Source organism: Clarias gariepinus, unplaced genomic scaffold (assembly GCF_024256425.1).
Source record: "Clarias gariepinus isolate MV-2021 ecotype Netherlands unplaced genomic scaffold, CGAR_prim_01v2 scaffold_40, whole genome shotgun sequence".
NCBI lineage: Eukaryota > Metazoa > Chordata > Actinopteri > Siluriformes > Clariidae > Clarias > Clarias gariepinus.
In genome coordinates, this window is record NW_026521007.1 from 215142 (window position 1) to 242971 (window position 27830).

At 44.3% G+C, this 27830-nt stretch overlaps 1 protein-coding gene across 1 annotated transcript; it reads left to right on the top strand.

Moving 5' to 3' along the window:
* Positions 1 to 27797, top strand: LOC128517194 (scavenger receptor cysteine-rich type 1 protein M160-like). Its single transcript, XM_053491010.1, is given in 23 exon segments — positions 1 to 58; positions 6383 to 6694; positions 7879 to 8193; positions 8314 to 8628; positions 8713 to 9066; positions 9158 to 9472; positions 9882 to 10198; positions 11443 to 11791; positions 15525 to 15528; positions 17694 to 18004; positions 18120 to 18434; positions 18519 to 18856; positions 18961 to 19273; positions 19675 to 19980; positions 21589 to 21897; positions 22703 to 23020; positions 23134 to 23448; positions 23533 to 23853; positions 23973 to 24287; positions 24361 to 24675; positions 24843 to 24908; positions 25255 to 25560; positions 27739 to 27797. Coding segments are annotated over 23 exon segments (6246 nt in total).
* The last annotated feature ends 33 nt before the right edge of the window (positions 27798 to 27830 follow it).

Here is a 27830-nt window from a genome sequence, read left to right on the forward strand (position 1 = left end):
ATGGAAATATTTCTGACTTTTATTCTTCTTTCATCCACACTCACACTCACAGCAGCTGGTATGTACACACTCATTGTCAGTGTTTAATAATCACATCCTTCTTATGTTCTTATGATTTTTTTTTAATTATTTTGAAATTTTGTCTTGTTTCCCGTAATGTCTTGTTTTGTTTATAAACAATGAACGTGTTTAATTTTAGTAGGATTCAGAAAACTGGACATAAGTCTGATCAGATTGTCCTTAGTTGTATTATGAGAAATTAGTTATAAAATCACTTCCGACATTCAGGTAATGATTACATGCCTGTTAGTATGTGTCCGTTGCACAAGTAGTATTCAATTCACTTTCATACAGTTTACTGGTGTAAAGTTTTTATGACAATAAAAACCTTGCAGGCAGTATTGAAAGAGCATTATATATAAAATGCAAATAGAAGTCATTTTAGAAGATTAAAATAAATCAAAACACACACATGCACACACAACATGCAATCACTTAGTGCAAAGGTTGATCAGGGCTGTGGGTGGGTGGATATTTGTGTGTGTGTGTGTGTGTGTGTGTGTGTGTGTGTGTGTGTGTGTGTGCGTGTGTGTGTGTGTCTGTCTGTCTGCTTGTCCATACAACGTCAACCCATCTTCATGGCCATGTCCTGTTTATACTTACAATGTAAATACACTGCCTGTATTTACCTTTGATTACGGCATGCAATGTAATAGCCAATTCATGAAAATGTTTTCTTATTCTCTGCCGTCACGACTGCTCCGACCACCTTTGCTTTTTTTGCTACAAGTTACTTTTTTAGCGTTTTAAAACCAGTCAAATTACCACCACTGAGTACATTGGAAATGATACAGACACTCTTGTTTCTATTGGTATACAATGTCCGCACAATTCGAAGTTTTTAACTCCGGATCCGAGCTGGCCGAGTGAGATCCTGAGGGAGAACAAAGGACGCGACGCAAAGCCTCGGCCCGAAAGGAAACGAGCCAGCGTCAGAAACAGGCTGAGAGCCTGTGCACACCGCACACCTCTGCCTAGCATCCTGCTAGCCAATGTCTAGTCACTGGAGAACAAGCTCAATGACCTCAGGGCCAGGATAAAGTTCCAGAGAGACATTCGGGACTGCAATCTCCTCTGCTTCACCGAGACATGGCTGAACCCAGCGGTGCCGGACCACGCCATCCAGCCGGACGAGTTCTTCTCGGTTCACCGCATGGACAGGACACGGGACTTGGAGAAGTCAAGGGGAGGCGGCGTGTGTTTAATGGTGAACAGCAGCTGGTGCAACAGTGCGAGCGTTGTTCCACTTACACGCTCCTGCACACCCAACCTGGAACTACTATCCATCATGTGTCATCCTTTTTATTTACCTTGGGAGTTTACATCGGTCATAATCAGCGCCGTTTACATTTCACCACAAGCGGACACGGACACTGCCTTATACGAGCTGCATGAGGCGCTCACACAGCACCAGTCACAGCATCGAGACGCTGCGCTTATTGTGGCGGGGGACTTTAATAGTGCCAACCTCAAACGCGCAGCGCCAAACTTTTATCAGCATATCACCTGCCCCACCAGGGGCGAAAGGACACTGGACCACTGTTACACGACAGTCAAGGACGGCTACAAGGCACAATCTCGTCTACCGTTTGGTAAATCCGACCATGCCGCCATCTTCCTCATGCCAAAATACAAACAAAGGCTGAAACAGGAAGTTCCGGTTCAGAGGGAGGTCGCGCGCTGGACGGACCAATCGGTGGTCGCGTTACAGAACGCACTTGATGACGCAGACTGGGACATGTTCTGAAACAGCTACGATGACGTTAGCGTGTTTACGGAAGTGGTTGTGGGATTCAACAAGAAACTAGCGGATGATACCGTGGAGAAAAAGACTATCAGGACGTTTCCCAACCAGAAGCCGTGGGTGGATAAAACCATCCCTGACGCTCTGAGATCTCGCACCACTGCCTACAACACGGAACTTGCGTCGGGGGACATGGAACCGTACAAGGCGGCGTCATATAACGTGCGGAAGGCGGTGAAAGAGTCAAAGCAGCACTACACATGGAAACTAGAGTCACAACTCCAACAGAGTGACTCTAAAAGCCTGTGGCAGGGACTAAGAACAATAACAGACTACAAAGCACCAACATCCGGTATGATGAACGCGGACGTGACTCTGGCAGACGAGCTGAACACTTTCTATGCTCACTTTAAGGCTGCAGCTAAAGCGCTAGCGATGCTAATGCTAGCGGCGCTAACGGCTGCAGACAGAAAGACACTGCCAGCACCGGAAACGTGTTCATCATCTCCGAGCATGACATGAGGAGAGCCTACAAGAGAGTGAACACCAGGAAAGCAGCAGGACCAGACGGCATCTCGGTCGTATTCTCAAGAGCCTGCGCAGACCAGCTAGCACCTGTGTTCACTTAGATATTCAACCTCTCTTTATCTCAGTCGGTGATCCCCACATGCTTCAAAGAGTCCATCATTGTTCCTGTCCCGAAGAAACCTTATCCTGCTTCACTTAATGACTATCGCCCTGTAGCCCTCACCTCAGTAGTGATGAAGTGCTTTGAATGCCTGGTCAGAGACTTCATCATTTCTTCACTACCAGACACACTCGACCCACTACAGTTCGCATACCCCCCAAAACCGTTCCACAGACGATGCAATCTCACATCTCCTCCACACATCACTCACTCAACTGGACACTCAGAGGGGGAATTATGTAAAAATGCTCTTCATCGACTACAGCTCTGCATTTAATACCATAATTCCCTCCACACTCACCACCAAGCTGGAGCACCTGGGACTCAGCTCATCTATGTGTCAGTGGATCTCCAACTTCCTGACTGGCAGACCACAGGCAATAAAGATGGGTGGACATGTCTCAGCCTCCATCACTCTCAGCACTGGAGCCCCCCAGGGGTGCGTTCTGAGCCCCCTGCTGTACTCTTTGTACACCTATGACTGCGTGGCCACTACCAACTCCACCGTCGCCATCAAGTTTGCTGACGACACTGTCGTGGTGGGCCTGATCACCAACAACGATGAGTCGGCCTACCTAGAGGAATGGTGCCAGAGGAACAACCTCCTCCTGAACGTCAGCAAGACAAAAGAGCTGATAGTGGACTTTAGTACAAAGCAGGAGAGGAACTACCAGACCCCAGTCATCAACAGGAGCCCAGTGGAGAGAGTGGACAGCTTTCGATACCTCGGTGTTCACATCACGCAGGACCTATCATGGTCCTGTCACATCAACACAGTGTTAAAAAAAGCCCGGCAGCGTCACTACCACCTAAGACACTTGAAAGACTTCAAACTGCCCTCCAAGGTGCTCAGGAATTTTTACTCCTGCACCATAGAGAGCATCCTGACGGGAAACATCACAACCTGGTTTGGAAACAGCAGGACAGACGAGCTCTACAGAGGGTTGTGCCATCAGCTGAGCGCATCATCCGCACCAAGCTCCCTGACCTGCATTCGATCTATAGCGAGTGGTGCTGGACCAAGGCCAGAAAGATAGTAAAGGACCTCAGCCATCCCAACAATGGACTGTTTTCTCTGTTGCGTTCTGGGAAGTGATTCCGCTCCCTGAAGGCCAACACAGAGAGACTGAGGAGGAGCTTCTTAACGCAGGCGATAAGGTCTCTCAACCACAACACAACACAGGACTAACTTTTTTAACATCCAACACTGACTTGGCATCCATGGCCACTTTGGACACATTCATGCACACTTGCACTACATATTTATATTTTCATCTAGGGACCACTGCACAAATCACTTTAAATAAGTCACTTTACGAAGTCACTTTTTATGCATATTAGCACACCCCAGCCATTTCAAAACTTCTAAATTTCTGTTTTAACAAACTTCTATTTCTATTTTCTTTTCTATATTTCTTTATCAGTTATATTGATATTTTGTTCTTATATTGATATTCTGTTTGTAAAGTATATTTTACTTTGTACAGTACATTTCACTAGTTAATCTTATTTTCTAATGTATTTATTTTATTACAGTATATCTTTTTTGTACAGCATATTTTACTAATTAATTTTATTCTTAACTTATTTCTTTTATTCATATTTATTTTCTTATGTATAAGCTTTTATTTTTTAAGGTCACTGGCAGTCGTGTAAGCATTTCACTGCATATCGTACTGTGTATGACTGTGTATGTGACAAATAAAATTTAAATTTGAATTTGATTTGATTTAAAATAGCTCTTGTCTGTTTGTAGTAATACACTTACTGGAAATACATTTACTGTCACTATTAAAATAGCTCTTGTCTGTTTGTAGTAAGTCTGTACTTTAACCAGATTGCTTGAAAGTCCAGAATGTGTGTGTATATTTACACTACTGCTCAAAAGTTTGGAATCACTTGCACTTGTTCTTGTTTAGTGTTTTTTTTTTCTGCATTCTACAACAATACTGGAGATTTCAAAACTATGAAATAACACAAATGGAATTGGGTAATTACGTAAAAACAACAGTCAGGTCTTATTTTAAGGCATGGAGGTCAGCCTTTCTGGAAAAGTTCTTACAAGAACAGTATTGTGTCAAGTGCATTTGTAAAACCCATCAAGCCCCATGATGAAACTCACTCTTAAGATCTTCCCAGGAGATCAAGACCAAAACTTACCTCTGCTGAAGAGAAGATGTTTATTTAGAGTTACCAGCCAATTTAGAAATCACCAATTAACAACCAGCACCTCAGATTAGAGCCGTTATGAAGAATTTACAGATCGTGAGTAGAAGACAACTGTTCAATTGCATATCATTTATTGATTATTGCATGATTTGGATACCCTCAGCATTGAAAAAAGAAATAAAAATCAGGAACAACCATAGATTTAGAAAGTGATCCCAAACTTTTGAGTTGTATGCTACGATGCTAAGCCCTAAGACACTAAGCCTGCTACCTGCTAGGTCTGGCAATCTTGCTCCCGGGATGCACCTAACCACTGCCGCATGCGCCCCTAAAGGCCTGGCTATTTCACGTACCTCAGTATAGAGCCTCCTATAACCACAGCTTTTCTGGTTTCTTAGCGGGTGCTTGTTGGGTGCTTGTTGGACACGTGAAGCGCAGAGGAGGTGTGCTCCGGTGGGCTAGCCTTAGCCTTGTCTAACTGTGTATGCTACCAAGTGATCACCCACACTCCCTGCTGTGAGGGCTCTAATGCTGGAGTCGGGGGCTGGCTATCTCCGCCGGCGGCACCCAGACCTTTCCCTTCTACTAAGGGAATAACACTGCACTCACGCTTACTAACCCTCTTACTAATACACACCTATCACAAATAAAGTTATTTGTATCGACGTAGTAAAAATGTCTAAACATTCTGCACTTCACATGCTAAACAAGCTGAATATTAGCCGTTATGAGGTATCTGAGTCTGAGTTTTGCTGCTAGGGGATGAATTCTGTTTGTTGTTCTTAGACAAATAAACTAGTCTGTTCTCTAAAAATGGAAATAAGGCAAAAGTGAAAGGTGACAAAACAAAAAATGTAATCGTAAAATTCAGGTTTTAAAATGTGATAAAAATATGATCAAAATGCCGTGATTTGGTTTGAGTCCAATCTGACATTAAACCCGGACACTCTACAGTGGAATCTAGGTAACTTGGTTTGCAAGCGTTTTTCAAAATGAGCAAAATTTTAAATTTTTTTTTAACTTGTTCAATGAGCAAGATCTTAATAGACTAGCATCACGTTATCACAACTGAGCCAGTGGTCACTCTCTCTCTCTCGAGGTGTGGGATTGTGGGTAATTGTCTTTCCATGCTCAGTCTCAGTGCGCATACGTCACTCATATAGTCAACATCTGTGCGTGTGTACTGTTTACTATATCATTGTGATCACGTGTGTGTGCGCATAAAGCATTTTTTTATTTTATTTTGTGTCCAAGTGTAAAGACAGTTCTTTAGTAACGGTACTGCAACAACGGCCTCCTTGAAGAAAAAAAATTTTAAAAGGCTATAGCAGTGTGGAAAATCAATCTGTTTAAAAACTGATTTTGTGTGTGTGGGTGTGTGTACAGTATGCGCACACATAGGCGCGCGCACACGTGTGAAAGTCGTCCTACACAGTAGCCCCCATGCTGGTGCTTCTTCCCTCATGTAACAGAAGTTCTTTTTAGAGGTAAAGTGCAGGTTAGTTTGTTTTATTTTTACTTTATATTTTGTGTTGATTATTTTTATATGAATGTTTTGGGGTTGTGGAACAAGTTTTCATTATTTGTTATGGTAAAATTCACTTTGATATATGAGTGTTTTGACATACTTGCAGGCTTCCAGAATGAATTATGCTTGCAATACGTTTTAACTTTTCAGCATATATTTCAAAGTATTTAAATTCTCTCTCTCTCTCTCTCAGACAGTGTGAGGTTGGTGGACGGTGGAAGTCGCTGTGCTGGGAGAGTGGAGGTTCATCAGGAGGAACAGTGGGGAACAGTATGTGGTTATGACTGGGATATGAACGATGCTGCAGTGGTGTGTAGAGAGCTGCGCTGTGGGGAGGCTGTAAATGCACCTCAGTATGGTCACTTTAGACCAGGATCAGGACCAATCTGGATGGTTGGTGTGGGCTGTAGTGGATCAGAGTCGACACTGAAAAGCTGTGGGTCAGCTGGTAGAGGGGAACGTTATGGCTGTCATCATGGTCTTGATGCTGGAGTCACCTGCTCAGGTAAACTACTGAATTTAGGGAATAAAAACAATGAGTTAGATTATCAGCATGATTTAACTGTAATTCTATCCACACATTATGGGCCCAGCACTCACTTTAGGGTGGCACAGAGACTGAGGCCTAGGTTCAGGTTTTTATCTGTATGGTAAAGTGGGGGAGGACAAATACTCACTAATTTGGGTCTAAATTATCATTTGCATATGCAGCTAACTGTGACCTTTATATATATATTTAATTAAGATTTATAAAAATTAAGTTAAAATAACTAAAGTGAAAAACTGCAGAATTTTAACACCAACAATATAAGCAAATGATATGACTGTAAGGGCCATATTTCATTCTTGTGATTTGTTGTTGTGTTTATTTCATTTCAACTTACTGGTTAAGCATTAAGCATTAAGTCTGTTAGTTAAGCATTATACATTATGTCCATTAAGTTTATTAGTTTAAGCATTTAGTATTATACTAGTAAGTTGTATTGTGACATCATTTCATGAGTTGTTCTGTGACATCATCCCACAGTTGTGTAGCTGCATGTCTATCACGCACGTTAGTTGTTCAGTTGTTGTTAAGACACGAAAGGATACGGAAAGGTGTGGAGAACACAAGCTTTTTGACTGTGATACTGTAAGCTAAAAAATACAGTAAAATGTTGTTGTAACTGTAATCGACCGTAGCTACAGAACACAGCAAACGACTTGTCGTGACTACAGTGGATTTATGCAAGAAACTGTAACAACCGTTGTATTTTGATGTTGAAAATAAAACAAGAGACAATGAAATCAACGGACGTCTGGAGTCATGAGTAACACTGTGTAACAAGAAAGATACTCGTCAGAACTTGTGAATAACATGCACGTACTATGACCAAACCACAAAACTTGACCACAGTTATACCAAAACGGTTAAGAAATTAACTGACTACCACAAAATTATTGGATGAATTATAATTAGTTATTTTTATGGTGCTGGAGTCATCTGCTAATGTACACTGTGAATAATAGGGAAATGTAATGAGTTATGTTAGTAAATTAACTCGTTTGAATTATCTTTAATCAAGTGCCAATTTTGGGTATTTAAATTACATGTTAAGGAAACTCTTTTTGGACCTATTTAGAAGTATTTGGATTTTTTTTCTTTTGTTTAAATTTTGCACAATATTTACACAATGACATAAATTCCAGGTAAAAATGTGAGACTTAGTGCTGGTCCTCACCAGTGCTCTGGGAGAGTGGAGGTGCTTCATGGAGGTCCCTGGTCTACAGTGTGTGATACAGACTTTGACCAGCAGGATGCAAAATTTGTGTGTCGAGAGCTGGGCTGTGGGATTCCTGTGAAGGTGCTGGGATCAGCTGCTTTTGGCCAAGGGGAGGGTCAGGTGTGGACAGAGGAGCTTCAGTGTAGAGGAAATGAATCTGAGATTTATTTCTGTTCAACACCATCTTCACTCAAAGACTTTCACACGTCCAATGATGACAAAGTGGGATTAATATGTTCTGGTTAAGTATTATGATTTAATTTCTGTTTAAATAGAGATGACATACCTGTCAATCAAACTTTAAGGTGTCTTTGTTAATGTTAATGTTCCTCTTTCACTGAGCTCTCGGCTGTTTGTTCAGGTCACACAAAGGCGCGGCTGGTGAACGGACTGGACTCCTGTTCTGGTCGAGTGGAGCTCCAGTACCTCAGTGACTGGGGCACAGTTTGTGCTGTAAGCTGGAATATGAGAGCTGCAGATGTTCTCTGTGCACAGCTGCATTGTGGGAGTGCTGTGGCTGTGGTGGGGGTGGGCTGGTTTGGGGAGGGGAGTGGCCACATCTGGGCTGATGTGTTTGATTGTCATGGGAATGAGACACACCTATCACAGTGTGGTGTCTCATCATGGAGTCGAGCTGCATGCTCTCATAAACACGATGCTGGAGTCATCTGTAATGGTGAGATATTAACCTCACCTACACCACGTTAGTGAATGAACTCAGTGTTCATTAGAATATTTAAATGATGTTCTTCTGCTTCAGGATCATCCATGGCGTTTCATGAGGGGCGAGTGCGGTTGTCTGGAGGAAGCGAGTGTCAGGGGGAGGTGGAGATTTATTTTAGGCAGGACTGGAGGAGAGTTCTCCTGGACTCGTGGAGTCTGTCTGAGGCATCTGTGCTCTGCAGACAGCTGGGCTGTGGCTCTCTGATGAACTACCGCTCCTCTCCATTCACCACTGAACACAAAAACATGTGTGTAACGGGTTTCAGCTGCTCTGGGAGTGAAGCTCATCTGGGGAACTGCAGCAGTGCACAACCTGTCAACTGCAGCTCTGGGGAACAGCTGTACATCACCTGCTCAGGTACGCAACACAACGCCGACAAATGAAAAACTAGTAACAACACTAATATGGTCTTTTAAAACTTTCTTATTAAATATACAGACTCGTCAAATATATGGAAGGTTATGTTCATTTAAAATTTCAGACACCAGGTCCATCAGGCTGGTTGGTTCTAGGGGTGACTGTGCAGGAAGACTGGAGGTTTTCCACAGCGGCTCGTGGGGGACAGTGTGTGATAACTCGTGGGATATTGAGGATGCACAGGTGGTGTGCAGACAGCTGCAGTGTGGAGTGGCCCTCAATACTTACATACAAGCCTTGTTTCGTCCTGGAACTGGGTCCATATGGCTGAATGAGGTGGAGTGTGAGGGGAACGAGACGTCCCTATGGAACTGCAGATCTCAGCTGAGTGAAGAGGGGGAATGTGGACACCAGGAGGATGTTGTAGTTGTCTGCTCAGGTACAGTGTGCTGACTGTTGTGCATTAATGTGCATCAGTTTCCAACTGTGTTTGTATTTTTGTATTAAACAATTAAAACATAAAAACACTTAGTGATTGTCATACAGCAGCAGTGGTAAAACTTGCCAGTACAGAGCATGTTGTTTGTGGATTACAAAGCTAACGAGGTAATGAGGGAGCCCAAATCAAACTTGTAGCCCTGTTATTCTAAATGGCTTTAAATGTATGTGAAATACATTTCCAATTTTATGAGCTTAATAAACTCATACAAGGCTGTCATGGACTGGACAGCTATCCATGTGTGTACTGTATGTGAAGGGGCAGAGTTAGCTCCACAACAATACATGTTTTAAAATAATTATTTAATTAAGTCTCAGTACAAGTCCACAAGTTGTTTTGTTTCTCCCAGAGTTTAAAGAGATGCGACTCACAGAGGGCTGTAAGGGGAATCTGGAAGTGTTCTACAATGGAACCTGGGGTAATGTGTGTTACAATCAGATGGATGATGAGACAGTAAACATGGTGTGTCGAGAGCTGAACTGTGGAAGACGTGGCAGTCTGTCAAACACTGAAGCAAGAGTCAAATCTGCTCCTAACTGGCTGGATTATCTGAAGTGTAGGAAACACGACTCTAATCTGTGGCAGTGTCCATCTTCACCCTGGGGACAGAACAGATGTGATAATAGTGAAGAAGTGGCTCATATTACCTGCACAGGTGGCAGGGGAGTCAGTTCAGCCTCTTCTGGTTTGTATGTTGCTGTGAATTTTTATTTTCTGAAAGTTAAAATTTTAGAATTAAATAATATTTATTTATATATTATATATATATAAACTATCGTATAAAAAAGAGAAACTGATACAGGCAATTCCCTACTTATGTACGAGTTCCATTCTAGAAGCACATACATGTTGTCTATGCGCCTTTTAATTGCGAGGAGGATCCTGAATGCCATTTTGTCTTAGAATTGTTTTTCACTTCATTGGACTGTGAACTCTGTTTTCCTAAGAATTTTCTGAAATTAGGATTATTTACCATCAGGACAGCTTTACAGGACAGAGAGTGTCTATCCCGGACTGATGCATTAAAACCAGTGAGGCCAATCCATTTCTTCGCATGCGCACACACACACATACAATGTACCAGACTTTAGACATTTTATACATTCACTTACACACTGAAAATATTGTATATCTCTCACTCTCATCTTCCCTGGAGGTGCAAGGATACAGTGCTAACCACTACGTCAAAATATTGTATATAATTATAAATATTGCTATCTGGTGCACCTTAGTGTCTCTTTTTTGCACAATACACGTGAGCTACTTCCATGATTTGTTTGCATCTACGAATGTTCATAGAACCGCAGTCCGCTCATATCTGCAGAAATTCGTAACTCGAATGTTCGTACGTCAGGGACTACCTGTAATGCTAAATGCTTGAATGCTCTGAAAGCTGTGTGTGTGTATAAAATGTTTTACTAACGCATGCACATTATTATGGCAGATGATGAAAGGTCTGTACATACTCAAGAGAAGTGTTCCTCATTTCCATCACAAAAACCCAGCTCAAGTTCTCCAAAAGGCCAGTCAAAAGTGGAAGGTACCAACAAAAAAATTCATCATAAGTATTGGTAATTTCTTAATATAAATGGTAAAAAAGCAGTATAGATAAGACGCTGATACAAATGAGGATCTTTCAGGCTAAACGATTGGAAAATAGCCATTGATTCAGGGCACTTTCAAATTATTAAGCTTATTTAAAATATTGTTCGGTAATAACAATTATTTACCAAAAAACAGAGTAGTTTTTGTAAAGCAACACTAAAAAAATTAACTAAACAATGTATCTGGGTGTTATGGTTATTATGTAAGAAAATCCAAGCTTTTACCATATAAATATGATAAAAATGCAGTGATTTGATGTAAGTCCAATCTGACATTAAACCAGGACACTCTAATTTATTACAAAGTATTCAAACTCACTCTCTCTCTCTCTCTGTCTCTCTCTTTCTGTCTCAGACAGTGTGAGGTTGGTGAATGGTGGAAGTCGCTGTGCTGGGAGAGTGGAGGTTCTTCATGATGAACAGTGGGGAACAGTGTGTGATGATGACTGGGATATGAAAGATGCTGCAGTGGTGTGTAGAGAGCTGCGCTGTGGGGAGGCTGTAAATGTGCAGCAGTTTGGACCAGGATCAGGACCAATCTGGATGGATGAGGTGAGCTGCAGTGGATCAGAGTCGACACTGAAGAGCTGTAGGTCAGCAGGCTGGGGATTGAGTGACTGTGGTCATAATGAAGATGCTGGAGTCACCTGCTCAGGTAAACTAGTGACTTTAGGGAATAAAAACAATGAGTTAGATTATCAGCATGATTTAACTGTAATTCTATCCAGACATTATTTGAATTCCATTTTGTCTTTATTTAAATGTAAAGCCTGGTGCGACTCTACCAAAGAGCTGACTGAGCCTGAGTAAGGGTCCATTTGCAGGAGGTTCATTATGACAGGCAGTGGCAGAGCCAGACTTTTTTCATAGGGGTGGCCAGGCTGGGCCCAGCACTCACTTTGGGGTGGCACAGAGACTGAGGCCTAGGTTCAGGTTTTTATCTATATGAAGTGGAGGACTCACTAAAGTATTCTCTAATTTCGGTCACTCATTGTCATTACAATTACTCATTGTCGAGTAAATACAAGTGAAAAACGTAAAATACAAGTAAATACAAGTGAAAAACGTCTCGGGTTACTTTGTTGTAACCCTGTTCCCTGAAAAGGCGGGAACGAGATGCTGCGTGAAAACGCTATGGGACTATCTTTTTGTATTGCCGGTTGTGAAGCATGTGTGTACCAAACACGCCAAATTTTGGCTTATATAACCTCGGTCAGGTGACGTCATCTGATTAGATGCACCTGCAGGTTATAAATAGGAGTGAGCCGGCAACATTCCTCAGATTGATTGTCTGAACGGACGTCCGGTCACATGGGCAGTGCGGCATTGGGATGCAGCATCTCGTTCCCGCCTTTTCAGGGAACAGGGTTACAACAAAGTAACCCGAGACGTTCCCTTTCAAAGGCTACACTCGATGCTGCGTGAAAACGCTATGGGAACGAGAGTACCAACGTCGCCGCACTGCGAGTGTCTGGACCCCGCATTGTGTAGCGTGTGCGCACAAGGCTGAGAGGTCTCAGAACTATGTCTGGAAAGCTGACTCGAGGACTCGTGAGCCCGGAGTGACAGGAACATCCAGACTATAAAATCTAATAAATGTGTGCGGAGAGGACCAGCCCGCCGCGTCACACACTTGTTGCAGGGGAATACCTCTTGCTAGTGCAATAGATGAAGCAATCCCCCTGGTTGAATGAGCCCTGATTCCTAGAGGCGAAGTGAGCCCACGCGCCTCATAGGAGAGAGCAATAGCATCTCTCACCCAATGTGACATGGTCTGCGTAGTAGCGGCCACCCCCCGGTTGCGGCCTCCATAGCAAATAAAGAGCTGCTCTGATCTACGCCACTGGCAGGTGCGGTGGACGTAAATCCGAAGAGCACGTACTGGACATAATAGGTGAAGTTTCTCCTGCTCCGAAGCTGTAAAAGGCGGAGGACAGAAGGCTTCAAGAACAACAGGGTGCATGTTTGAAAATGGAACTTTCGGAAGATAGTTCGGGTGAGGATGCAGAATGGCCTTGACTAGCCCAGGGGCAAAGTCCAGGCAGGATGGGGAGACTGACAAGGCGTGCAGATCCCCAATCCTCTTGAGAGAGGTAATGGCCATAAGAAAAAACATCTTAAGAGTCAGAAGCCTGTCAGGCGCTGACTCTAGCGGTTCGAAAGGAGTGTCAATTAGACCTTCGAGCACGACAGATAAATCCCATGAAGGGGTCGTGGCTCTAGTGGGTGGCCTCAACCGTTTAGCTCAACGACTAAAACAGGCAACTAAAGGGTGTTTTCCCACAGTAATCCCCTCGATTGGAACGTGGCAGGCTGAGATAGCGGCCACGTATGTCCTAAGGGTACTAGGGCACAAGCCCGAGGACAACTTATCTTGCAGGAACTTCAGCACTGAAACAATTTGGCAGTGGACTGGGTCTACCTGCTTCGTCATGCACCAACTTTCAAAAACATTCCATTTGAGGGCATAAGCTTTTCTAGTGGAGGGAGCTCTAGCGGCTAGAATAGTGTCAATAACGCTGGCTGGGAGACCAGCTTGACTTAGTTGGTCCCGTTCAGGGGCCAAACGTGAAGGTTCCAAAGCTTGGGTCGGGGAAGAAATATTGTCCCCTGCGCCTGGGACAGAAGATCCCTCCTCACTGGAATCATCCAAGGTGAGCCATCGAGGAGAGATATTAGATCCGAGAACCATACTCTGGCCGGTCATGGGGCGCTATCAGTAAGAGGCGCAAACCGTGTTGACGGACCCTCGCCAGGACTCCCGGGAGCAGAGATATTGGCGGAGACGCATAAAGGCGTAAATTGGGCCACGTATGGGCCATCGCGGCCAGACCCAGGGGAGGTGGATGAGTCAGAGAGTAGTAGAGAGGACATTGTGCTGTCTCTTGGGAGGCAAAGAGGTCCACCTCTTCTGTAAAGAATCTTTCCCAGATTTGGCTGACTATGTCCGGGTGGAGTTTCCATTCCCCGTTTGTCACAGCTTGTCTGGACAGTAAATCTGCTCCCACATTCATGTGCCCTGGAATGTAAATCGCCCTGAGGGACAGGAACTTGTCCTGTGCCCAGAGCAGAACCTGATGCGCTAGCTCGTTCAAGCGGCGCAAGTGCAGTCCACCTTGGCGATTTATGTAGGAGACTACCGATGTATTGTCCACCCGCACTAGAACATGGTAGCCTCTCAGCTGCTGGAGGAAGTGCTGTAGGGCCAAAAATAGAGCCATAATTTCGAGGCAATTGATGTGCCATGCGAAAAGATGACCTCTCCAGCGCCCTTGAGCTGGACGGCCATCCAAGACCGCACCCCAGCCGGTAAGGGAAGCGTCTGTCGTTAGCATTTTGCGACGACAAGACGGACCTAGAGTGGGACCCAAAGTGAGAAACTGGGGTCTGAACCACATAGAAAGGGTATGACGTCCTTCGAGCGTAACCCTTATTCGCCTTCGGGGATTGGCCCTTGTATGAAATCCCCTGGCTCTTAGCCACAACTGAAAAGCTCTCATGTGCAGAAGGCCCAAAGGTATCACCGTGGATGCAGCTGCCATGAGGCCTAAACATTTTTGAAAGTGATAAATAGTCACTTCCTGGTCTAGTCTGATTTCCTTGAGGGCGCTGAGGATGGATTCGACACGAGCGGGAGACAATTGTGCCCGCATAGTGATCGAATCCCATCTGACACCCAAGTATGTTGTCCTCTGAGCCGGAACGAGAACGCTTTTGGTAGCGTTGAGTCTCAATCCCAGCGAATGGAGATGAGCTAGGACGACATCGCGATGTCGGAGCGCTAGCTGCTGAGACTGGGCCAGGATTAGCCAGTCGTCTATGTAATTGAGAATACGGATGCCCTGGAGTCGCAAGGGAGCCAGGACAGCATCCATACATTTTGTATATGTGCGGGGTGACAGAGCTAGACCGAATGGAAGGACCTGATACTGGTAAGCTTCTCCCCCGAAAGCGAACCTCAGGAACTTCCTGTGTTGTGGCAAAACTTTTATGTGGAAGTATGCGTCCTTTAAATCTATCGTCACGAACCAATCTTCTGGTTGGATTTGCGAGACAATCATTTTGATGGTTAACATCTTGAATCTGTACTTTTTGAGATAGCGGTTCAACCCGCGAAGATCCAAAATTGGACGCAGCCCCCCGCCTTTTTTGGGAACCAGAAAGTAGCGACTGTAGTAGCCTGACTCCCTGTCTGGAGGAGGAACCTGTTCTATGGCTCCCTTCTCCAGCAACGCCTGGAGTTCGGAGTTTAGCAGATGCGCTCTCTCCGGTATCATGGAAGTGTAGACCACGAAAGGGGTACAAGTTTTAGTGCGCGGGGGGGTGTTAGTGGTTCGGCATCCTGAAATATAGCAGGATAAAACCGAGGCACTAACATATCTCTGAAGGTCGGTGAGGTCCGAAACACCAGAGGCGGCGGAAACTGAACACCGACCCCCTGGGGGTGTCCGGGGGGGCATGCTCTTATAGGAAAGAGCGTTAAGTGCCGTTCCCCGGGGGGGATCAGCCCCACAGTCCTGGGCACGTAGGCTTCAGGACTTAGTCTTTGAAAAGAAGACAATGCGGCGATCTGATCTTTTGGAGGCAGCCTGTTGGGGGCGACGAGCCGTACCCCATTCCTTACGGGGGGGTGCCCGGCTGCTGACGCTCTCTTTCTGTGCCTCTCGCCTGGTGAGATTCAGATCTGGCCGAGGCTGGGTGGCCGAGGGCCTCGACTCTTGAGCACGGCGTGGGAGAAATTACCCAAAAGCCTGTTCATACAATTTAGCTTCTCGGAACCTAGTGGCGACGGAATTCACAGCGTCGCCAAATAGGCCAGAAAGTGAGACAGGGGCATCAATCAAGGAGGAATCTTCTATCCTTGTCCTTGATGCCTGTCAGGTTTAACCACAGGTGCCTTTCAGCGGTCACCAAGGAGGCCATGGAACGGCCGATTGCACAGGCTGTCTGTTTAGTCGCACGCAGGGATAAATCAGTAGCCCGGCGTAATTCATTGAATGCGTCATGATTCAGTGTGCCGCTCGTGCTCAAATCTTTCAGCAGATCAGCCTGATACGCCTGCAAAACCGCCATGGTGTGCAAGGAAGCGCCGGCCTGACCTGCTGCTTGGACTGCTTTCCCTACCAGGGTAGAAGAAGTTCTACACGGCTTGGAGGGAAGTGTTGGTTTCTTTAATGAGGATGATGTTCCAGGAGAGAGATAGCCCGCAAGCGTCTCTTCTATCTGGGGCATCACCACATAACCTCGTGCTTTTGCATCAACGATGTTCGAATAAAACGAAGTCGATGGTACAATGGATTTCTCCAAGAACAAGAACCTCGTTGTGGAGGTCATCAAAAAATGGGAGAGAGCGGTGTTTTGGCTCCATCTCCTGGCCACCCGACAGAAATCTGTCATCTAATTTAGATTGTTTTGGGTGAGCCTGCTCCTGTGGCCAGTCAATATGCAGTCGTTCGACTGCACGCGTTATAACTTCAGGCAATTCCTCATATTCTCTCTCATCTTTTGAGGAGCGTTCTGAGGAAGCAATTTCCATTTCCACAGAAGCAGGAGAACGAGTCTCTTCAACACACCCGCGAGAAGCACCGGAGTGCGCTCGTGAAGTGGAAGGAGAGACATCGGGATCGGGGGAGAGGGCGAGAGAAAGGAGGGACTCCGTCTCTCGCTCCTCGGCCAGATCTGCTTGTGATCCCCATGAGTGCAGCGCGGCTCATGGTTCCCTAAAGAACGCGAGACGCGCGCGAAGCAGCTTCATGGGGAGAAGATCACAGTGCTCACACTTTCCATTAAGCCCTTCAAGAGTGTGCTTCTCACCCAAACATTCGAAGCAGAATGTGTGCATATCGCCCTCCGAAAGGAAATTTTCTCAAGGAGGGGGACATCTAGTTCTAAACTCCGCCATACTAACTGGGTGAGTTTTATGAGATTTAATTCTGCTTATTTTGTATTTTTGTTATGCTTGCTGACACACACACGCGCACAATGCGGTGAAGAAAAAGATCTGAGGAATGTTGCCGGCTTACTCCTATTTATAACCTGCAGGTGCATTTAATCAGATGACGTCACCTGACCGAGGTTATATAAGCCAAAATTTGGCGTGTTTGGTACACACATGCTTCACAACCGGCAACACGAAAAGATATTCCCATAGCGTTTTCACGCAGCATCGAGTGTAGCCTTTGAAAGGGAACTACAGAATATTAAAACCAACAATGTGAGCAAAGGATGTGACCAAACCTCAAAACTTGACCACAATTAGACCAAAACATTTGGGAAATTAACTGATTATCACAAAATGAATGTATGAATTTTGATTAGCTATTTTCATGGTGCTGGAGTCATCTGCTAAGGTACACTGTGAAAAATTGGAAAACAAATGTAATGAATTGTGTTAGTAAATTAAATCATTTGAATGATGCATGCCACTATATTATCTTTAATAAAGTGCTATTTTTTGTTATTTAAATTACATGTTAATGTAACTCTTTTTGGACCTATATGGAACTATTTGCAATATTGCACAATATTTACACAATGAAATGAAACACAGATCACAGAATGTCAAGACTCAGTGCTGGTCCTCATCAGTGCTCTGGGAGAGTGGAGGTGCTTCATGGAGGTTCCTGGTCCACAATGTGTGATGCTGACTTTGACCAGCAGGATGCAGAGGTTGTGTGTCGAGAGCTGGGCTGTGGGATTCCTGTGAAGCTGCTGGGATCAGCTGCTTTTGGCCGAGGGGAGGGTCAGGTGTGGACAGAGGAGCTTCAGTGTAGAGGAAATGAATCTGACATTACCTTCTGTCCAACATCATCTTCACTCAAACACTTACACTGCTCCCATGACAACGATGTGGGATTAATATGTTCTGGTTATGTATCATAATTTTTACTTCTGTTTAAATAGAAACCGTTTAACCCGCAATAAAATTTTAAAGTGTCTTTGTTAATGTTCCTCTTTCACTGAGGTCTCGGCTGTTTGTTCAGGTCACACAGAGGCGCGGCTGGTGAATGGACTGGACTCCTGTTCTGGTCGAGTGGAGCTCCAGTACCTCAGTGACTGGGGCACAGTTTGTGCTGTAAGCTGGAATATGAGAGCTGCAGATGTTCTCTGTGCACAGCTGGATTGTGGGAGTGCTGTGGCTGTAGTGGGGGTGGACTGGTTTGGGGAGGGGAGTGGCCACATCTGGGCTGATGTGTTTGATTGTCAGGGGAATGAGACACACCTATCACAATGTGGCATCTCATCATGGAGTCGAGCTGCATGCTCTCATAAACACGATGCTGGAGTCATCTGTAATGGTAAGATATTAACCTTACCTACACCACGTTAGTGAATGAAATCAGTGTTCATTAGAATATTTAAATGATGTTCTTCTGCTTCAGGATCATCCATGGCGTTTCATGAGGGACGAGTCCGTTTGTCTGGAGGGAGCGAGTGTCAGGGGGAGGTGGAGATTTATTTCAGGCAGGACTGGAGGAGAGTTCTCCTGGACTCATGGAGTCTGTCTGAGGCGTCTGTGCTCTGCAGACAGCTGGGCTGTGGCTCTGTGCTGAACTACCGCTCCTCTCCATCCACCACTGAACACAAACACATGTGTGTAACGGGTTTCAGCTGCTCTGGGAGTGCAGCTCATCTGGGGAACTGCAGCAGTGCACAACCTGTCAACTGCAGCACCAGGAAACAGCTGTACATCACCTGCTTAGGTGCAGAACACCGACAAATTAGCAACTATTAAAAACAGTTATATGGTCTTTTAAAACATCCTTATTAAATATACAGACTTGTCAAATGTATTAAAGGTTATGTTCATTTCATATTTCAGACACCAGATCCATCAGGCTGGTTGGTTCTAGGGGTGACTGTGCAGGAAGACTGGAGGTTTTCCACAGCGGCTCGTGGGGGACAGTGTGTGATAACTCGTGGGATATTGAGGATGCGCAGGTGGTGTGCAGACAGCTGCAGTGTGGAGTGGCCCTCAATACTCACATACAAGCCTTGTTTCGTCCTGGAACTGGGTCCATATGGCTGAATGAGGTGGAGTGTGAGGGGAACGAGACGTCCCTGTGGAACTGCAGATCTCAGCTGAATGAAGAGGGGGAATGTGGACACCAGGAGGATGTTGGAGTTGTCTGCTCAGGTACAGTGTGCTGACTGTTGTGCATTAATGTGCATCAGTTTCCAACTGTGTTTGTATTTTTGTATTAAACAATTAAAACATAAAAACACTTAGTGATTGTCATACAGCAGCAGTGGCGAAACTTGCCAGTACAGAGCATGTTGTTTGTGGATTACAAAGCTAACAAGGTAATGAGGGAGCCCAAATCAAACTTGTAGCCCTGTTATTCTAAATGGCTTTAAATGTATGTGAAATACTTTTCCAATTTTATGAGCTTAATAAACTCATACAAGGCTGTCATGGACTGGACAGCTATCCATGTTTGTACTGTATGTGAAGGGGCAGAGTTAGCTCCACAACAATCCATGTTTTAAAATAATTATTTAATTAAGTCTCAGTACAAGTTGTTTTGTTTCTCCCAGAGTTTAAAGAGATGCGACTCACAGAGGGCTGTAAGGGGAATCTGGAAGTGTTCTACAATGGAACCTGGGGTAATGTGTGTTACAATCAGATGGATGATGAGACAGTAAACATGGTGTGTCGAGAGCTGAACTGTGGAAGGCGTGGCAGTCTGTCAAACACTAAAGCAAGAGTCAAATCTGCTCCTAACTGGCTGGATTATCTGAAGTGTAGGAAACACGACTCTAATCTGTGGCAGTGTCCATCTTCACCCTGGGGACAGAACATATGTGATAGTAGTGATGAAGTGGCTCAAATTACCTGCACAGGTGGCAGGGGAGTCAGTTCAGCCTCTTCTGGTTTGTATGTTGCTGTGAATTTTTATTTTCTGAATGTTAAAATTTTAGAATTAAATAATATTTATTTATATATATATATATATATATATATAAACTATCGTATAAAAAAGAAAAACTGATACAGGCAATTCCCTACTTATGTACGAGTTCCATTCTAGAAGCACATACATGTTGTCTCTGCGCCTTTAAATTGCGAGGAGGATCCCGGATGCCATTTTGTCTTAGAATTGTTTTTCACTTTATTGGACTGTGAACTCTGTTTTCCTAAGAATTTTCTGAAATTAGGATTATTTACCATCAGGACAGCTTTACAGGACAGACAGTGTATATCCCGGACTGATTAAAACCGGTGAGGCCGACTCATTTATACGGCATGCCCACATGCACACACATAAAATATTCCAGACTTTGGATATTTCATACATTCACTTACACACTGAAAATATTGTATATATCTCTCACTCTCACTCATCTTCTATATCGCATTATCCTGTATTCAGTGTCACGGGGACCTGGAGCCTATCCCAGGAGGCTTAGGGCACGAGGCGGGGTACACCCTGGACAGGGTGCCAATCTATGCAGGGCACACAAACATACACACACTCGCACACTCATTCACACACTCTGGGCAATTTGGGAACGCCAATTAGCTTAACCTGCATATCTTTGGACTGTGGGAGGAAACCGGAGTACCCAGAGGAAACCCTCTAAGCACAAGGAGAACATGCGAACTCGATGCACACGAAGATGGGAATCGAGCCTGGCCGGGAATTGAACCCGGACCCTGGAGGTGCAAGGATACAGTGCTAACCACTACGCCAAAATATTGTATATAATTGTAAATATTGCTATCTGGTGCACTGCAGTGTCTCTTTTTTGCACAATACACGTGAGCTACTTCCGTGATTTGTTTGCATCTACCAATGTTCATAAAACCGCAGTCTGCTCATATCTGCAGAAATTCGTAACTCGAATGTTCGTACATCAGGGACTACTTGTAATGCTAAATGCTTGAATGCTCTGAAAGCTGTGTGTGTGTATAAAATGTTTTACTAACGCATGCACATTATTATGGCAGATGATGAAAAGTCTGTACATACTCAAGAGAAGTGTTCCTCATTTCCATCACAAAAAACCAGCTCAAGTTCTTCAAAAGGCCAGTCAAAAGTGGAAGGTACCAACAAAAATTTTTATCATAAGTATTGGTAATTTCTTTATATAAATGGTTAAAAAGCAGTATAGATAAGACGCTGATACAAATGAGGATCTTTCATGCTAAACAATTAAAAAAAAGCCATTGATTCAGGGCACTTTCAAATTATTAAATTTATTTAAAATATTGTTCAGTAATAACAAATATTTACCAAAAAACAGCGTAGTCTTTGTAAAGCAACACTAAAACTAAACAATGTATTTGGGTATTATGGTTATTATGTAAGAAAATCCAAGCTTTTACCATATAAATATGATAAAAATGCAGTGATTTGATGTAAGTCCAATCTGCCATTAAACCAGGACACTCTAATTTATTACAATGTTTTCAAACTCTCTTTCTCTGTCTCTCTCTTTCTGTCTCAGACAGTGTGAGGTTGGTGAATGGTGGAAGTCGCTGTGCTGGGAGAGTGGAGGTTCTTCATGATGAACAGTGGGGAACAGTGTGTGATGATGACTGGGATATGAAAGATGCTGCAGTGGTGTGTAGAGAGCTGTGCTGTGGGGAGGCTATAAATGTGCAGCATGAGGCTGACTTTGGACCAGGATCAGGACCAATCTGGATGGATGAGGTGAGCTGCAGTGGATCAGAGTCGACACTGAAGAGCTGTAGGTCAGCAGGCTGGGGATTGAGTGACTGTGGTCATAATGAAGATGCTGGAGTCACCTGCTCAGGTAAACTAGTGACTTTAGGGAATAAAAACAATGAGTTAGATTATCAGCATGATTTAACTGTAATTCTATCCAGACATTATTTGAATTCCATTTTGTCTTTATTTAAACGTAAAGCCTGGTGCAACTCTACCAAAGAGCTGACTGAGCCTGAGTAAGGGTCCATTTGCAGGAGGTTCATTATAACAGGCAGTGGCAGAGCCAGACTTTTATCATAGGGGTGGCAAGGCTGGGCCCAGCACTCACTTTGGGGTGGCACAGAGACTGAGGCCTAGGTTCAGGTTTTTATCTATATGAAGTGGAGGACTCACTAAAGTATTCTCTAATTTCGGTCACTCATTGTCATTTGCCCATGCAGCTAACTATGACTGTTAAATATTTGAAATGTCATATTTCATTGTTAATAAAGATTTGTAAAGACCGATTTAAAGTAAATACAAGTGAAAAACTACAGCATATTAAAACCAACAATGTGAGCAAAGGATGTGACCAAACCTCAAAACTTGACCACAATTAGACCAAAATATTTGGGAAATTAACTGATTATCACAAAATGAATGTATGAATTTTGATTAGCTATTTTCATGGTGCTGGAGTCATCTGCTAAGGTACACTGTGAAAAATTGGAAAACAAATGTAATGAATTGTGTTAGTAAATTAAATCATTTAAATGATGCATGCCACTATATTATCTTTAATAAAGTGCTATTTTTTGTTATTTAAATTACATGTTAATGTAACTCTTTTTGGACCTATATGGAACTATTTGCAATATTGCACAATATTTACACAATGAAATGAAACACAGATCACAGAATGTCAAGACTCAGTGCTGGTCCTCATCAGTGCTCTGGGAGAGTGGAGATGCTTCATGGAGGTTCCTGGTCCACAGTGTGTGATGCTGACTTTGACCAGCAGGATGCAGAGGTTGTGTGTCGAGAGCTGGGCTGTGGGATTCCTGTGAAGCTGCTGGGATCAGCTGCTTTTGGCCGAGGGGAGGGTCAGGTGTGGACAGAGGAGCTTCAGTGTAGAGGAAATGAATCTGACATTACCTTCTGTCCAACATCATCTTCACTCAAACACTCACACTGCTCCCATGACAATGATGTGGGATTAATATGTTCTGGTTATGTATCATGATTACCTTCTGTTTAAATAGAAACCATTTAACCCGCAGTAAAATTTTAAAGTGTCTTTGTTAATGTTCCTCTTTCACTGAGGTCTCGGCTGTTTGTTCAGGTCACACAGAGGCGCGGCTGGTGAATGGACTGGACTCCTGTTCTGGTCGAGTGGAGCTCCAGTACCTCAGTGACTGGGGCACAGTTTGTGCTGTAAGCTGGAATATGAGAGCTGCAGATGTTCTCTGTGCACAGCTGGATTGTGGGAGTGCTGTTGCTGTGGTGGGGGTGGACTGGTTTGGGGAGGGGAGTGGCCACATCTGGGCTGATGTGTTTGATTGTCAGGGGAATGAGACACACCTATCACAATGTGGCATCTCATCATGGAGTCGAGCTGCATGCTCTCATAAACATGATGCTGGAGTCATCTGTAATGGTGAGATATTAACCTCACCTACACCACGTTAGTGAATGAACTCAGTGTTCATTAGAATATTTAAATGATGTTCTTCTGCTTCAGGATCATCCATGGCGTTTCATGAGGGACGAGTCCGTTTGTCTGGAGGAAGCGAGTGTCAGGGTGAGGTGGAGATTTATTTCAGGCAGGACTGGAGGAGAGTTCTCCTGGACTCATGGAGTCTGTCTGAGGCGTCTGTGCTCTGCAGACAGCTGGGCTGTGGCTCTGTGCTAAACTACCGCTCCTCTCCATCCACCACTGAACACAATCACATGTGTGTAACTGGTTTCAGCTGCTCTGGGAGTGAAGCTCATCTGGGGAACTGCAGCAGTGCACAACCTGTCAACTGCAGCACCAGGAAACAGCTGTACATCACCTGCTTAGGTGCAGAACACCGACAAATTAGCAACTATTAAAAACAGTTATATGGTCTTTTAAAACATCCTTATTAAATATACAGACTCGTCAAATGTATTGAAGGTTATGTTCATTTCATATTTCAGGCCAAATATCCATCAGGCTGGTTGGTTCTGGGGATGACTGTGCAGGAAGACTGGAGGTTTTCCACAGCGGCTCGTGGGGGACAGTGTGTGATAACTCGTGGGATATTGAGGATGCACAGGTGGTGTGTAGACAGCTGCAGTGTGGAGTGGCCCTTAGTACCCACATACCAGCCTGGTTTGGTCCTGGAACTGGGTCCATATGGCTGAATGAGGTGGAGTGTGAGGGGAACGAGACGTCCCTGTGGAACTGCAAATCTCAGCTGTGTGAAGAGGGGGAATGTGGACACCAGGAGGACGTAGGAATCGTGTGCTCAGGTACAGTGTGATGACCGAGATTCAACCTGTTACATGTTAAATATAAAGTTAATAATTTTTTTTCTCTTCCCAGAGTTTAAAGAGATGCGACTCACAGAGGGCTGTAAGGGTAATCTGGAAGTGTTCTACAATGGAACCTGGGGTAATGTGTGTTACAACCAGATGGATGATGAGACAGTAAACATGGTGTGTCGAGAGCTGAACTGTGGAAGACATGGCAGTCTATCAAACACTGAAGCAAGAGTCAAATCTGCTCCTAACTGGCTGGATTATCTGAAGTGTAGGAAACACGACTCTAATCTGTGGCAGTGTCCATCTTCACCCTGGGGACAGAACAGATGTGATAATAGTGATGAAGTGGCTCATATTACCTGCACAGGTGGGTGGAGTCAGACTTCTCTGGTTCTGTACATTAATATAAACTGCAGTGTTTCATTGTGAATAGTGTTTAACTAATGTTACTGAGATATGAAGTTAAAAATCTGATAAAAGTCTGCTCTGAGAGAGAAACCTGCTGTGTAACATTTCATTAATGTGTCTATTTTGTTACTGCAGATGATGAAATGTCTCTACGTACAGAAGAAAAGTGCTCTTCACTTCCCTTTCAGAAACACTGCTCAAGTAGGGAAACATAAGGAAAAACTTAGGGCTACTCTTCATTTACCTTCAATTTCATTACTCATTGATAAAATGGATTTCCTCCTGTATTTATAAAATCATTTGCTGAGAACTTTACTGAATCATCATGAGGTCATTACTCTTCCTCACATTTCATAAAAATCAAAGCAACAGAGATAAAAGCAGTAAACAGAACCCAAAGCTCATCTTCCTGCTTTAAACCATTTAATTCAGTGACCAATTAATTTAACAGTTTATATTTTCAGGATGTTTGTAATTTGCTGGTATGAAAATCCTCATACAAAAAGTTTTTGTTAAACTCGACCCATTTTTGATGTGTGTGATTTAGAGCACTGGTCTCTCAGGCTAAGTGGAGGAAAGGGAAGCTGCTCTGGGAGGTTGGAGGTCTATCATAATGCTACGTGGGGCTCCGTTTGTGATGATCAGTGGAACATCAGGAACGCTCAGGTGGTGTGCAGACAGCTGGGCTGTGGCTCGGCGCTGAGTGCTGATAGGAATGTTAGCTTTGGTTCTGGTGCAGGGTCTATCTGGCTGAACAGAGTGAAGTGTCGAGGAGATGAGATTCACCTGTGGGACTGTCATCATTCCCTGAAGAAACACACTGACTGCTCTCATGCTGGAGTCACCTGTGCAGGTCAGCAGGGTGTGCTAACTTTTCAGCTTTCTCTCTACTTATTATACTTTTTCACATAGCTATAACCTTTATTTTAAAAGGTTTCCCATCACATCAAATATTCAATTGTAACCTATGTGACTTAATACCTGATTCGATATAAAGGGTTACAATCTGTAAATCATTTTTCATCATTTCAATTTAAAACCAAAAATTAAAAAATAAGAAACAAAATCCAAATTACAAAAGGTTCCTTTTCCAATTTTTGATTTTGTACTTGTGGTACTTGTGATGTACACTGGTGTTCCTTTTCAAAAGCTACACTCGATGCTGCGTGAAAACGCTATTGGGACATCTTTCTGTGTTGCCGGTTGTGAAGCATGTGTGTATCAAACACGCCAAATTTTGGCATATATAACCTCATCTGATGGAGCGCACCTGCAGGTTATAAATAGGAGTAAACCGGAAACATTCCTTAGATCTTTTTGTCTTCAAAACAGCTTAGTTGAGTCTGCGCGCGTGTGTGAACAAGCAAAATTAAGAAAATGTTTAACTCACCGATATGGCTGAGTTTCAAGCGAGATGTCCCTCCGTGTGAAAAATCCATCCCGGAGGGCGATCTCCACTTACTGCTTCGATTTCAGGATGCCAAACATCTAACATGCCCCCCCACTGTCTAACCAAACCGCCTAGACTTTAGCCCCTTACGGTGAAACTGCCAGCGTGGAAGCTACTGCCAAGTATATCTCCTTAGGTACTAAGAGAAGCTTTAGGATTCGGTTCTCACATCGCCCTCTGCGTTTCAACAGCGTGGTCTTCACTTCCATGAAACCGGAAAGGGCGCATCTGTCGACTCCAGAGTTACAAAAGTTGCTGGGAAAAGGGGCCATAGAATTTTTCCCCTACCAGACAGAGAGTCAGGCTACTACAATCGGTATTTCTTGGTTCCCAAGAGGAACGGAAGCTGCGTCCAATTTTGGATTTTCTCGGGCTGAACCGCTATCTAAAAAAAAAAAAAATACAGCTTCAAAATGTTGACTGTCAAAGTGATTGTTCTCAAACCCAACCAAGGGATTGATTTGTGACAATCGATCTGAAGGACGCATACTTTCTTATAGAAATATTGCCACAACACAGGAAGTTCCTGAGGTTCCTTTTGTGGGCGAAGCTTACCAGTATCGGGTCCTTCCATTTGGTCTAGCTCTCTCACCCCGCACATAGACGACTGGCTGGCCCAGTCTTAGGAGCTAGTGCTTCGACATCGAGATGTCGTCCTAGCTCATCTTTGTTCCTTAGGATTGAAACCCAGCACCATGAAAAGCGTGCTCTTTTCTGTTTATTTTTTATCTGGACAACATATTTGGGTGTCACATGGGATTTGATTGTAAGGCGAGCACAGCTGTCTCCCGCTCGTGTAGAATCCATTCTCAACATCCTCAAGGAACACAAGCTAGACCAGAAAGTGACTGTTCATCACTTTCAGAGATCTTTAGCTCTCATGGCAGCTGCATCCACGGTGATACCCTCGGGCCTTTTGCACATGAGAGCATCTCAGTTGTCGTTAAGAACCAGGGGATTTTACTCCAGGGCCAATCCCCAATAAGGGTTACGTGGCAGGGGCTTCGTTTCATAGAGATGGCTCTATTTCTGGCCCTAAAACACTTCCTCCAGCAGTTGAGAGGCTAACATGTCCTAGTGTGGCTGGACAACACTACGGTAGTCTTATATATAAATCGCCAGGGCGGGCTGTGCTTGCGCCGTTTGAATAAGCTAGCGCACCAGGTTCTGCTTGGGCACAGGACAAGTTCCTGTCCCCCAGGGCGATTTACATTCCAGGGCATATAATGTGGGAGCAGATGTGCTGTCCAGTCAAGCTCTGACACACAGGGAATGGAAACCCCACCCCGAAGTAGTCAGTCAATCTGCAAGAGATTTCATGTAGCAGAGGTGGACCTCTTTGCCTCGCAGAAAACAGCAAATGTCCCCTTTACTACTCTCTGACTCTTCCAGCTCTCCTGGGTCTGGACGCCTTGGCCCATACGTGGGCCAGATTATGCCTTTATGCATTTCCCTGATAGCTCTGCTCCTGGGAGCCTTGGCGAGGGTCGTCAACAGGATTTGCGCCTCTGACTGATAGCGCCTTGTTGGCAGACCAGAATGTGGTTCTCGGATCTAATATCTCTCCTTGACGGTTTCCAGTGAGGAGCGATCTTCTGTCTCAGGCGCAGGGGACAATTCATCCCCGGCCTGAGCTCTGAAACCTTTACATCTGGTGTTTTGTGCTCGAAGGT